General features: G+C 32.4%; 1 protein-coding gene and 1 long non-coding RNA gene across 2 annotated transcripts in view; both read left to right on the plus strand.

Moving 5' to 3' along the window:
* Positions 1-4522: 4522 nt before the first annotated feature.
* Positions 4523-7226, plus strand: LOC134728331 (uncharacterized). The gene is made up of 3 exons (XR_010108789.1): positions 4523-4694; positions 5890-5975; positions 7209-7226. It is a non-coding gene; the product is annotated as an uncharacterized LOC134728331 (long non-coding RNA).
* A 207-nt stretch (positions 7227-7433) lies between these two features.
* LOC134727369 (multiple epidermal growth factor-like domains protein 10) overlaps positions 7434-13631 on the plus strand; it is a 45785-nt gene continuing 39587 nt past the window's right edge. Inside the window, exon 1 of the mRNA XM_063591745.1 lies at positions 7434-7599. Coding sequence (XP_063447815.1) covers positions 7434-7599 — 166 coding nt within the window. The remainder of the gene's footprint in view (positions 7600-13631) is intronic.

The raw sequence follows: 13631 nt of genomic DNA on the forward strand, positions 1-13631 counted from the left end.
TGACTTTCTCACCTGAAAGTCATTTGACTATTTTTTTTATTTAGATCAGACGGACTAATAAGACAGTTTAAAGATAATACAAAGGTACAAAACAAAATAAAAAAGAATTCAAACGAATGTCATATGTTCTGCGGAGAATCATAGGTGTCTTCATTTCTTTGTTTTTTTGTGTACTGTTTAAATGTTTGGTTTTGCTTTTTAAAAACGGATTTTTCGTATTGAATTATCTATGGTACTTTTGTAAAATAATGGACACAATAGCAAACCGCTGATCAAAATTCATAAATCGAATGAGAAAAAAACAAACAAACGCGGATTACAAACTAAAACTGAGGGAAACACATCAAATATAGAGGAAAACTACAACAGAAACACAACATTAAAATGACACACACTGTTTGTTTTTTTATTTGTGTAATATACAGATAAAATTTTTCAAAATCCCTAAGTGCACAACAGGATCTGAATTTACACATGACATTAAATTTTGCTATTAAATGGTCCTGCTGATTAAAAATAATATCAAAAGGAGCAGCAATCACCATAAAATTAGGTAAAAATTCCAAACGTGTCCGAATATGATTGTCACAATACAAAATGTTTGTTCGTGTTGTTCAATCATTAGGTTTCGGTTAAACATGTGTTTTAATCTGATTTCGTTTATTCATGTTGATGTTGTTTATCCCAGAGACTTGAATAGTTGTGTACAATAGTTATCAAAGTTACCAGGATTATAATTTAATACGCCAGACGCGCGTTTCGTCTACTTAAGACACCTCAGTGACACTCAGATCTTAAAGGGTATGCAGACAAATAAGTACAAAGTTGAGAAGCATTGAGGACCCAAAATTCCAAAAAATTAGTACCAAATACGGCAAAGGTAATCTGTTTCTGGAATAAGATAATTATTAGTTTCTGTGACTATCAAATATATATCTTGATAGTTATCAAAGACAATAAGACAATGAAACTTGTTGTGCGAGCAGTTCACCTCCCTTGAATTGTAACTGACAAGGACAAATCAAAGCAAATACTAATGTGAGCTACAAGCAGATTATACCACCGAACTATTTTTCTGAAGCATTGTGTTCCAGCTCCAAACTGGTCTGATATTCAGTGTTTGCAGTTGTTTTCTACCTGTTTTCATTTATATTCATTTATTATTGCTTTAGTATGAAGCAGTCCTTTATTTTGACCTTTTAAAGTTAAATTGCATAGGTTTTTCTCATTGGCTTTAAATGTACGACGACTTGTTATTTTGAACCGTCTTAAATGTATGCATTTGATTGGCAGTGGTGGAACTGTCTATTCTATCAGATCCTTATAAATTTTCTAGATTAAGGTCAAGGAACAGTAAATGGGCTATGTCGCAGATTTTGCTAAAAATTTGCATACATTCTTGGCTCGTTGAACTACAACTGAAAATCGAATAAAATAATACATTTATCTCAATTAACATTTGAAATATTACTGATTGAATTCTAACAAAATGGGTGAACATTTGTATAGAAAGCACATAAAATCGGCGAAAAACCTTCTTACATTTGTCTTGAAATCGCAAAATCTCTAATTCTACTCCATAGATTTTTCTTAAAAAACTACATATTGTTGACACATAAATATCTGTTTTAATGATATAAAATAATCATAGGGTAACCGACTTCGTTTTTAGTCTAATACTCAATTTGTAACCTTGTTTGTAGTGAAAAAAGTCAAAAATCAACGTTTTTCGGCCTGCAACACGATAACGTTACGATTATTTTTTGGATTTTGTCACATAGAAAGCAACTTTAAATGATGTACACCGTAAAAACGAAGTCGGTGACCCTATCTTTATTTTGCATCATTATAACGGAAATTTATGTATCAACAACATATAGTCTTTTAAGAAAAATCTATGGAGTAGAATTAGAGATTTGGCGATTTTAAGACAAATTTTAGAATGGTTTTCACCGATTTAAGTGCTTTCAAGACAAATGTTCACCCATTTTGTAAGAATTCAATCAGTAATATTTCAAATGATAATTGAGATAAATGCATTATTTTTTCGATTTTCAGTTGAAGTTCATCGAGCAAGAGTTGTATGCCAAATTTTACTGAAATCTGTGACATAGCCCATTTACTGTAACTTAACCTTAAATGATTTCACTGTAGGCACGAATGTTTTATATTATTATATATTTAGGAATGTATCTCCCTCATGCAAAGCTCTCATTTCTTTTACGGATTTGGCTATACTTTTTGTACCTTTCGGATTATGGCTCTTCATCTTTTATACAAGCTTTGGATTTCAAATATTTTGGCCACGAGCATTACTGAAGAGACATGTATTGTCGAAATGCGCATCTGGTGCAAGAAAATTGGTACCGTTAATTTTATTACACCACCTGTTAATGTGGTGCCAAACACTTGAACAACACAAAGTATGGTCGTTTAACTTTCCTAAAATTTTGACAAAATATTTAATTGACTGTTTCACAAAAATAAAAATAAATAATTAAACCATGCACTCAAAAATAGAATTGGATATAAATAAAATTCGACATAGACAAATTTTCATCATTTAGAATCTTGATATTGCCTAGAATGTGATTAAAACGTTCAGCTGAAGTTTTCAGAAATAATGCCCTGCATTGTTCTGTATTATCTAAACTATCGCCTTGAAGGCGAAACACAGCAAAACTTACATCATAGAAACATACTTATGTGAATAAAAAGAAATGTTATATTCGATCAAGTTGAACAACATAAGTTACGTAAAGACATCTATGATTTACAAATCCAGTTAAACAGTAACACGTTTTCGATTAAGGTTTGTTGAACAATCTGTTCTATCAGTTTCACTTTTGTCCATTCTCTTTCCCAATCGCAAAACAAAGAACAACTTTTTCAGTCAGTTAAATTAAAACATATCACACAATATTTTGTAGTTTTTTTTCTCAACAGCTCAACAGAGTGGACGTTAAACAGACATTCACAACATTTTTCATCAATTTTTACGGTACCACGGAATGAGCATTAAATCCCCTTAAAAGATGACACCCCTTTGTTATATCCACCAATCAATCATAGATATACAACAAAAGGACAACCTGGTATGAATGGCATACTAAAAAGACAGTGTCGTCGTATCTTATCATACAACGTATTGAAGCTACTAGTATGCCCTTAGAATGTTTGAATGCAAATCAAGTTGTGATATATGTGCCCTACTCATTGTTATGATTTAGGATGAATCACCGTGAATTTTCCTTGGAGAGAATAGTAATAGAAGGATTATGTTAGGCTTGAACGATCAATAATTTGACAGGAAAATGTTCATCTAAAAAAGAAAAAAAACCCAATCAACGCAATTGTCCGATTTTTAATTATAAGGATAAGAAACAATAAAATGTCCAGATCTATTTTTGATTGGTTCAAACATGTTAAACATTAATCATGTTTAACTTAAAAGTAAAATAATGGGAATTTTGGGAAAAAAGGAGGAGTCGGGATAGAAATAAATAATTTCCCTGTTCCAAAGTACTCATTACTTTTCATACATTTTCTGAGATTCTCCAGTCATTTAATCTTTTACAAAAAGCGCTAAAATTATGTATGTGTTAATAAAATTAAAAACGAATAGTAAACAATGGGAATTGTGGAAAAAAAGGAGTAGCCGGCTAGAAAAAAACAATTTCCTGTTCCAAAGTACATGTACCTATTACTTTTCATACCTTTCTGGAATTCTCCAGTCATTAAATCATTTACAAAAAAAAAATGAGGTATGCTTGCCATTGTGACAACTCCCAACAAGAGACAAAAATGACACAGAAATTAACAATTATATGTTACCGTATGACCTTAAAAAACGAGCAAAGTCCATACCACATTAATTAAAGTGACAATGAAATGACAATGTATAACAATTCAAACGAGAAAACTAGCGGCCTTTTTATGTACAAAAAATGAACTAAAACAACGACAACCATTGTAATACAGCATCCTGACTTAAATGTTTATAACATACTGAATATATGTTCATATTGAAATTGAAAGAAAACAAAAAATGGTAATTTTTTTTAAATAAAGGAGAGGGGTTAAAAAAAAATTCCTGAAATTCTACAGTCATTAAATCATTTACAAAATTCTTCATACAACACTTTACACACTTTCAACTCTCTCTGAATGTTTGAGATTTCGAGGGTTTTTGTTTAGGGAAAAGGCACATTACACTCATCGTCATTTAACATTTTTAAAAGACACATATATAAGTCACTGATTTTTTTTTGCTCTTTCAAAGTATGTCAATATCAGACATTACCTCTGAATATTGTCTTCCCATAAGAGTACAAAGTGATCGTTTTGTCAATATAAATTCAAATTCAATTTATTACAAATGAGATATATAACATTAATAACAATGTGTACTTGAAAAAACGACTACAATTGAATTAAATCGTACACTATATAATTGATGCACTTAAACAAGGGAAATTAAAAAAAAAAACAATTCTCTATTGTTCTGAACTTATATCGAACATACAATTTTCCAAAAAGTGAAAGGTTTACCGAAAATCAGTATGAAACAAAATGTCGATTTTTCTTTCCATGATGGCATCGTTTAGCAATTTATATCTCTTGTTGAGTTTTCTGATGTGGATCCCGTTCGGTGGAAGTCTCGAAGGACAAAATGTTTGTAAAAGAGTTATAGTGTAAGTGGTTACATATTCTTGTACATTTCACTAAAACCAAATGTATAAAACATGACGATGTGGTACGATTGTTAATCAGACTCTCCACCAGAAATTAAATTACGTGTGAGTATATCAGCTATTTAGAATCCTGGTTTATGCAAAAAATATTGTACAAATGATATAGTTCTGAAATGGTCCGTGTTGCCAATATAAAAAATATACGCCTGCATATTAAAATCTTGTAATTATTGAAATGATGATTCGTAACATGGATTGAATGGATATTAAGTAAAACGTAGATGTACCTTTCAGAACGCAACATTCCGTACTTGTTTAAATTTCCTGTACTTCGGTCAATTTTGATTAAGTCAAATCTTTCTTTTTGACTTTCTCATATTTGTTTACAGCTTACACGTACATTTACACCGAGTTTGCAAATTATGGGTAGTTAACATGCTTAAACCTACCACATAATCAAAGTGCTTTTCCCAAAGTGTTTAACATGCATGTCGTTATTGCTGTCTATAATACATCATTTGTCGTTTTGTGACATAAGTCAGGCCTTTGTTATTTATTTGGAATATTTCATATTTTTTTGTCACGTCGAGATGATCGTACTTATCTTGCTATACGGACCTGGATTTAGTTCATTAGTGAGAGCTAACATTAATATACATCTGCTTGAACTCACGTCATTTTGTCTCTGTGTATATGTGTATCTTTAGCCACACCTCTTTGGAGACTATTTATTGACGAAAAAGGCGATAAACTCATGAGTTAAAAAGATTTGTTTTACCATAAAAAAAATACATGTAACGTGTGACACTTGCATTTTTGTTAAGACATGTGTCTATTTTTAAGTACCGGATATTGACATCTTGGACTACTTGTTCATAAGATTGGATGTGAAGTTAACAGACACATTTAACGTTAAACTTGCGGTATGAAAAATAGTTAAATGTCTCCCTAATTTAGAAAATTAACAAACTGTTCGAGCTTCAAAGAAAATACATATCGGAAACTCCCTTATAAAATATCAAAATTTAAAGCTCAAACAAATCGTTCGCATAGAAAAAAATGGCAAATTCCTGACTTGGTACGGGTCAATTTCATAAAACTTGAAGAGTCCACCCTAAAACAAAGAAATAATAAAAACGAAAACTCAATCATTTACGAACATGCCTCATATTGCCACATTTATTCTATTACTAAGGGCAACAGATGCAAACAATAGAGTTGTATATCTCCGTGAATTTTTCTGTTGTACTGGATATAAAAAAGAAAATAACAGATGTGTTGGTAAGAATCTTATGTTATTTTTGTTAAGGCATATTTTAAACAATATACTAAACAAATCCAGATAAAACGTTAATTCTAATTGTATAAATATAACAATATTTGCAAAGCGCTTTGAACCTCAAGATGATATATGAACTAAACTTGGATGAACAGGCAACGTCAAAAAATAAAATAACTGTAAAGATTTGTAGTCTGCATTTCCGAATCAGTTTTGTCAGTTTATGTTTGAATTGTGTTCTTTTAAAGTGCCTTTGATATCTTTTGCACCATTTACCTATTTACTACATTTATGATGCTATATGACTTTATGTCGTTTGAAGTACTTTCTTTTCACACCTTGTGCTTTTCATTTCTTATACCTAGCATCGTTTCACTTGCACTTAAAAAGAGAAATCAACCAATCAATTTATAAACCAAAAAATAAACAATCAATCAACGCTTGATAAATACAAAAATAAAGCGAGATAATGATAGGTTTATAGAGACAGAACGGAACAGCCAGGCAGAAACAAAAAAAAAGGGAGAAGTGTTTGAGTGAGAGATATATAGTTTGTGTAAGAAATAACTTGTTCAAGTGATTAGTGAAAAACTTTAAAAAAAAATAAAAGAAAGAAAAATTAAATGAAAAATAAGTAGTTATTTATGAAGTAACAGGATAAGACTATTTCAGCGTTGGTTATTTTTTTTGCAAACCTGTTTAATCATGAAATAAAACGAAAAGTATAATTTTTCATGTTTAGGTATTTTCTCTTAATGTCTTATACAAAAAAAATATATTTATGCAATCTTTTGGAAGTCAAAGATTATTTAATGTTAATCAAATACGATAAAATAACTCATCATAGATAACAGGACTAAATTTTGTATATACGCCAGACGCGCGTTTCGTCTACTAAAGACTCATCAACATTCAGTTCATGTTATTGACATCATTCATCAATAGATTTAGGAATAATTTTCAGTTGAACTTCCAAACAAACACTGCAAATAACAAATGCAGTATATGTTGAAATTGTCAAAAAAAGAGTCGGTCTAACATATCTGACTGTATGCCCCGGGACTAGTTTAAATGTTAATAAATTAAATCTTTACATTAAAAGTGAATAACAAAATATGTTGTCCCGTTTGTGTAATTCATCTCCCGAATTCCTGAATTTAGGGTTATTCAAAGTGATTAAAGTACGAGGACCAATGTCATTAATTTTATTATTCTTACTACGGATATCTTTTCAGAGATTACAGAATCTATCCCTGTTATTAGTTACTGAATTTCAAGGGAAAAGTTCAGTTAATTATACTTAAGTATTAAAGTGTTAATTATATATATAACATATACAGTCTTTTAAATACAGTGTATACATATTAAAAATAAAATTTCATAGTATAAATCACGAAAGAAAATACTAACAATTTTGTCACGTTTGTGAAAAAAATCAATCATTCTGTATAGTTTTTATTATGGATATCTTTGCAGAATGTACAGATTGTACCAACATCGTCTGTCCAAAAGGATTTTGTGGAGAAGGATGTCTAAATATATGTGAATGTACATCTCATGCTCATTGTCACCATCAACAATGCTGTGTGTGTAACAAGGGATTCACTGGACAATCATGCGACACACGTTAGTTATTTTTCAATGCATTGCTTAATAACCTTTTTGAATTTCTACTTAGCTTTATCATAAATTGAGCTACTCAGCATTACCGCTCCCATGCACATAATGTTGGACTATCAAGGAGAGCAAGCCAAATTTATAATATCTTGACAGATTAAAAACTGAGAACTAAAACATATACATTAAGATAAAAAAAAAAAGTCGTGTATGTAGATATGACAACAATCATTTGACATCCCAACGACACAAAAAAAACAAACTTAATCAATTTTTGAAGTAATTTTATTTTGAACATTATAAGTGTTTTATTGTAAAACATAACAAAAATGTGGTATGATTGCCAATACACTGCTAATTTTGCATAGGTACTTTTTCTGTACAAAAAATCTGTAGTACTGGAAAATTACTTTTAAAATATAGTACTATTTTAGTACTTTAAATTTATTGTAATATTTAAGTACTTGTTTTTTACAGTACTTGATTTGTACTTCAAATTTTAAGTACTCAATTTGTACTTTAATTGTGTAGTACTAAATGTGTACCTCAAATATTAGGTACAAATCAAGTACTGTAAAAAACAGGTACCTAAATATTACAATAAATTTAAAGTACTAAAAAAGTACCATATTTTAAAAGTAATTTTCCAGTACCACAGATTTTTTGTACAGAAAAAGTACCTATGCAAAAGTAGCAGTGTAGGAAGCGATTTTTACGGCATTGCCATTTCTTTTCTCTAGGAAAAGTCTTGAGAGATATCTGCACCACGTTGTTTTATGAACCTTTAGTACATGTATGCCCTGCTGACTGCACATTTTGGGGTCGATTAGACTTGTAGTTTCAGAGTATAACTGATAAGAAGGATGTGGATTTTTTTTCCAGAGGAGATGTAAGAACAATATTGAAATTCAATTCTTCTTGAATAATTGATCATAGGTCTTTCCTTCCATATTGTTTTAATGGAACTGTCATAAATAAACGGTCATACATATTGATTGATTGGTTGGTTGGTTGGTTGGTTGGTTGGTTGGTTGGTTTATTACTTAAACACTTGGGATAGGGTCTCTTGAAGCAACCGGAAAAAACTGAGATCTTGGACCCCGTATTGAACACACGAGACGGAAACATGCACTGATTTATTGATTGATTGATTGATTGATTGGTTGGTTGGTTGGTTGGTTGGTTGGTTAAACATGTTGATTGGTTGATTAAACACGTTTGTTGGTTGGTTAAACACGTTAGAAACAAGCGAGAAAGAAACTAATGAGATCGTGGACTCCATATTAAACACATGAGACGGAAACATGCACTGATTGGTTGATTGATTGATTGGTTGGTTGGTTGGTTGGCTAAACATGTTGATTGGTTGATTAAACACGTTGGTTGGTTGGTTAAACACGTTGGAAAGTGTTTCTTGAAACAAGCGAGAAAGAAACAAATGAGATCGTGGACTCCATATTAAACACATGAGACGGAAACATGCACTGATTGGTTTATTGATTGGTTGGTTGGTTGGCTAAACATGTTGATTGGTTGATTAAACACGTTGGTTGGTTGGTTGGTTGGTTAAACAACACGTTTGATAGTGTTTCTTGAAACAAGCGAGAAAGAAACAAATGAGATCGTGGACTCCATATTAAACACATGAGACGGAAACATGCACTGATTGGTTTATTGATTGGTTGGTTGGTTGGCTAAACATGTTGATTGGTTGATTAAACACGTTGGTTGGTTGGTTGGTTGGTTGGTTAAACAACACGTTTGATAGTGTTTCTTGAAACAAGCGAGAAAGAAACAAATGAGATCGTGGACTCCATATTAAACACATGAGACGGAAACATGCACTGATTGGTTTATTGATTGGTTGGTTGGTTGGCTAAACATGTTGATTGGTTGATTAAACACGTTGGTTGGTTGGTTGGTTGGTTAAACAACACGTTTGATAGTGTTTCTTGAAACAAGCGAGAAAGAAACAAATGAGATCGTGGACTCCATATTAAACACATGAGACGGAAACATGCACTGATTGGTTTATTGATTGGTTGGTTGGTTGGCTAAACATGTTGATTGGTTGATTAAACACGTTGGTTGGTTGGTTCGTTGGTTGGTTAAACAACACGTTTGATAGTGTTTCTTGAAACAAGCGAGAAAGAAACAAATGAGATCGTGGACTCCATATTAAACACATGAGACGGAAACATGCACTGGTTGGTTGGTTGGTTGGTTGGTTGAACACGTTGATTGGTTGATCAAACACATTCATTTGTAAGTGGGGGTAAAAAAAAAAGGGGGGGGGGGGGTCCTATGGATTTTTTTTTTTATATAAACGGAACAGAATGGTTAAAATTGTCGTTTTACAATTTAAATCAATTGCTTCTAAAAAGCAATTGTAAACGGTCTTGCCCCCCCCCTTTTGAAACATGATTGATTGTTATGTGTGTTTGTGTTTGTTTGTCTGTCTGTTTGTTTGTTTGTCTGTTTGTTTCTGTAAGGGGTCTATATTATTCCGGGGAAGTTTCATGTTTAGTTCGGAAAGTTTTTATTTTATTTCAGGTCCAGCGCGCGCGCCAGATTGAGGAGACATCACGTGACGCGGGTTGATAATAACGAAAACTCAGTCTTTTTATTTCTTTTCAGGTGGAGACGTTGAACAGACAACATCTATAGAGATGGAATGTGCACAATGTAATTTCTTTTGTCATTGTAGGAAATTGACATTTCGGTCACAGTTCATCCGGTGTAACTTTAAAACACGCGTTGCATGCTTATTTTCTTGTAATGTACATTTTTCAGCACCAGTTTGTAACACAGATAAGTATTTTAATCTAGGAGCGAACATTTTATTTTAGGATTTCACTGAGATTTACGGCCCTGCACTGCTAATTTTGCATAGGTACTTTTTCTGTACAAAAAATCTGTAGTACTGGAAAATTACTTTTAAAATATAGTACTATTTTAGTACTTTAAATTTATTGTAATATTTAAGTACTTGTTTTTTACAGTACTTGATTTGTACTTCAAATTTTAAGTACTCAATTTGTACTTTAATTGTGTAGTACTAAATGTGTACCTCAAATATTAGGTACAAATCAAGTACTGTAAAAAACAGGTACCTAAATATTACAATAAATTTAAAGTACTAAAAAAGTACCATATTTTAAAAGTAATTTTCCAGTACCACAGATTTTTTGTACAGAAAAAGTACCTATGCAAAAGTAGCAGTGTAGGAAGCGATTTTTACGGCATTGCCATTTCTTTTCTCTAGGAAAAGTCTTGAGAGATATCTGCACCACGTTGTTTTATGAACCTTTAGTACATGTATGCCCTGCTGACTGCACATTTTGGGGTCGATTAGACTTGTAGTTTCAGAGTATAACTGATAAGAAGGATGTGGATTTTTTTTCCAGAGGAGATGTAAGAACAATATTGAAATTCAATTCTTCTTGAATAATTGATCATAGGTCTTTCCTTCCATATTGTTTTAATGAAACTGTCATAAATAAACGGTCATACATATTGATTGATTGGTTGGTTGGTTGGTTGGTTGGTTGGTTGGTTGGTTTATTACTTAAACACTTGGGATAGGGTCTCTTGAAGCAACCGGAAAAAACTGAGATCTTGGACCCCGTATTGAACACACGAGACGGAAACATGCACTGATTTATTGATTGATTGATTGATTGATTGGTTGGTTGGTTGGTTGGTTGGTTGGTTAAACATGTTGATTGGTTGATTAAACACGTTTGTTGGTTGGTTAAACACGTTAGAAACAAGCGAGAAAGAAACTAATGAGATCGTGGACTCCATATTAAACACATGAGACGGAAACATGCACTGATTGGTTGATTGATTGATTGGTTGGTTGGTTGGTTGGCTAAACATGTTGATTGGTTGATTAAACACGTTGGTTGGTTGGTTAAACACGTTGGAAAGTGTTTCTTGAAACAAGCGAGAAAGAAACAAATGAGATCGTGGACTCCATATTAAACACATGAGACGGAAACATGCACTGATTGGTTTATTGATTGGTTGGTTGGTTGGCTAAACATGTTGATTGGTTGATTAAACACGTTGGTTGGTTGGTTGGTTGGTTAAACAACACGTTTGATAGTGTTTCTTGAAACAAGCGAGAAAGAAACAAATGAGATCGTGGACTCCATATTAAACACATGAGACGGAAACATGCACTGATTGGTTTATTGATTGGTTGGTTGGTTGGCTAAACATGTTGATTGGTTGATTAAACACGTTGGTTGGTTGGTTGGTTGGTTAAACAACACGTTTGATAGTGTTTCTTGAAACAAGCGAGAAAGAAACAAATGAGATCGTGGACTCCATATTAAACACATGAGACGGAAACATGCACTGATTGGTTTATTGATTGGTTGGTTGGTTGGCTAAACATGTTGATTGGTTGATTAAACACGTTGGTTGGTTGGTTGGTTGGTTAAACAACACGTTTGATAGTGTTTCTTGAAACAAGCGAGAAAGAAACAAATGAGATCGTGGACTCCATATTAAACACATGAGACGGAAACATGCACTGATTGGTTTATTGATTGGTTGGTTGGTTGGCTAAACATGTTGATTGGTTGATTAAACACGTTGGTTGGTTGGTTCGTTGGTTGGTTAAACAACACGTTTGATAGTGTTTCTTGAAACAAGCGAGAAAGAAACAAATGAGATCGTGGACTCCATATTAAACACATGAGACGGAAACATGCACTGGTTGGTTGGTTGGTTGGTTGGTTGAACACGTTGATTGGTTGATCAAACACATTCATTTGTAAGTGGGGGTAAAAAAAAAAGGGGGGGGGGGGGGTCCTATGGATTTTTTTTTTTATATAAACGGAACAGAATGGTTAAAATTGTCGTTTTACAATTTAAATCAATTGCTTCTAAAAAGCAATTGTAAACGGTCTTGCCCCCCCCCCCCCCTTTTGAAACATGATTGATTGTTATGTGTGTTTGTGTTTGTTTGTCTGTCTGTTTGTTTGTTTGTCTGTTTGTTTCTGTAAGGGGTCTATATTATTCCGGGGAAGTTTCATGTTTAGTTCGGAAAGTTTTTATTTTATTTCAGGTCCAGCGCGCGCGCCAGATTGAGGAGACATCACGTGACGCGGGTTGATAATAACGAAAACTCAGTCTTTTTATTTCTTTTCAGGTGGAGACGTTGAACAGACAACATCTATAGAGATGGAATGTGCACAATGTAATTTCTTTTGTCATTGTAGGAAATTGACATTTCGGTCACAGTTCATCCGGTGTAACTTTAAAACACGCGTTGCATGCTTATTTTCTTGTAATGTACATTTTTCAGCACCAGTTTGTAACACAGATAAGTATTTTAATCTAGGAGCGAACATTTTATTTTAGGATTTCACTGAGATTTACGGCCCTGCACTGCTAATTTTGCATAGGTACTTTTTCTGTACAAAAAATCTGTAGTACTGGAAAATTACTTTTAAAATATAGTACTATTTTAGTACTTTAAATTTATTGTAATATTTAAGTACTTGTTTTTTACAGTACTTGATTTGTACTTCAAATTTTAAGTACTCAATTTGTACTTTAATTGTGTAGTACTAAATGTGTACCTCAAATATTAGGTACAAATCAAGTACTGTAAAAAACAGGTACCTAAATATTACAATAAATTTAAAGTACTAAAAAAGTACCATATTTTAAAAGTAATTTTCCAGTACCACAGATTTTTTGTACAGAAAAAGTACCTATGCAAAAGTAGCAGTGTAGGAAGCGATTTTTACGGCATTGCCATTTCTTTTCTCTAGGAAAAGTCTTGAGAGATATCTGCACCACGTTGTTTTATGAACCTTTAGTACATGTATGCCCTGCTGACTGCACATTTTGGGGTCGATTAGACTTGTAGTTTCAGAGTATAACTGATAAGAAGGATGTGGATTTTTTTTCCAGAGGAGATGTAAGAACAATATTGAAATTCAATTCTTCTTGAATAATTGATCATAGGTCTTTCCTTCCATATTGTTTTAATGAAACTGTCATAAATAAACGGTCATACA

This window comes from Mytilus trossulus, chromosome 8 (genome assembly GCF_036588685.1).
Source record: "Mytilus trossulus isolate FHL-02 chromosome 8, PNRI_Mtr1.1.1.hap1, whole genome shotgun sequence".
In the NCBI taxonomy this organism is placed as follows: Eukaryota; Metazoa; Mollusca; class Bivalvia; order Mytilida; family Mytilidae; genus Mytilus; species Mytilus trossulus.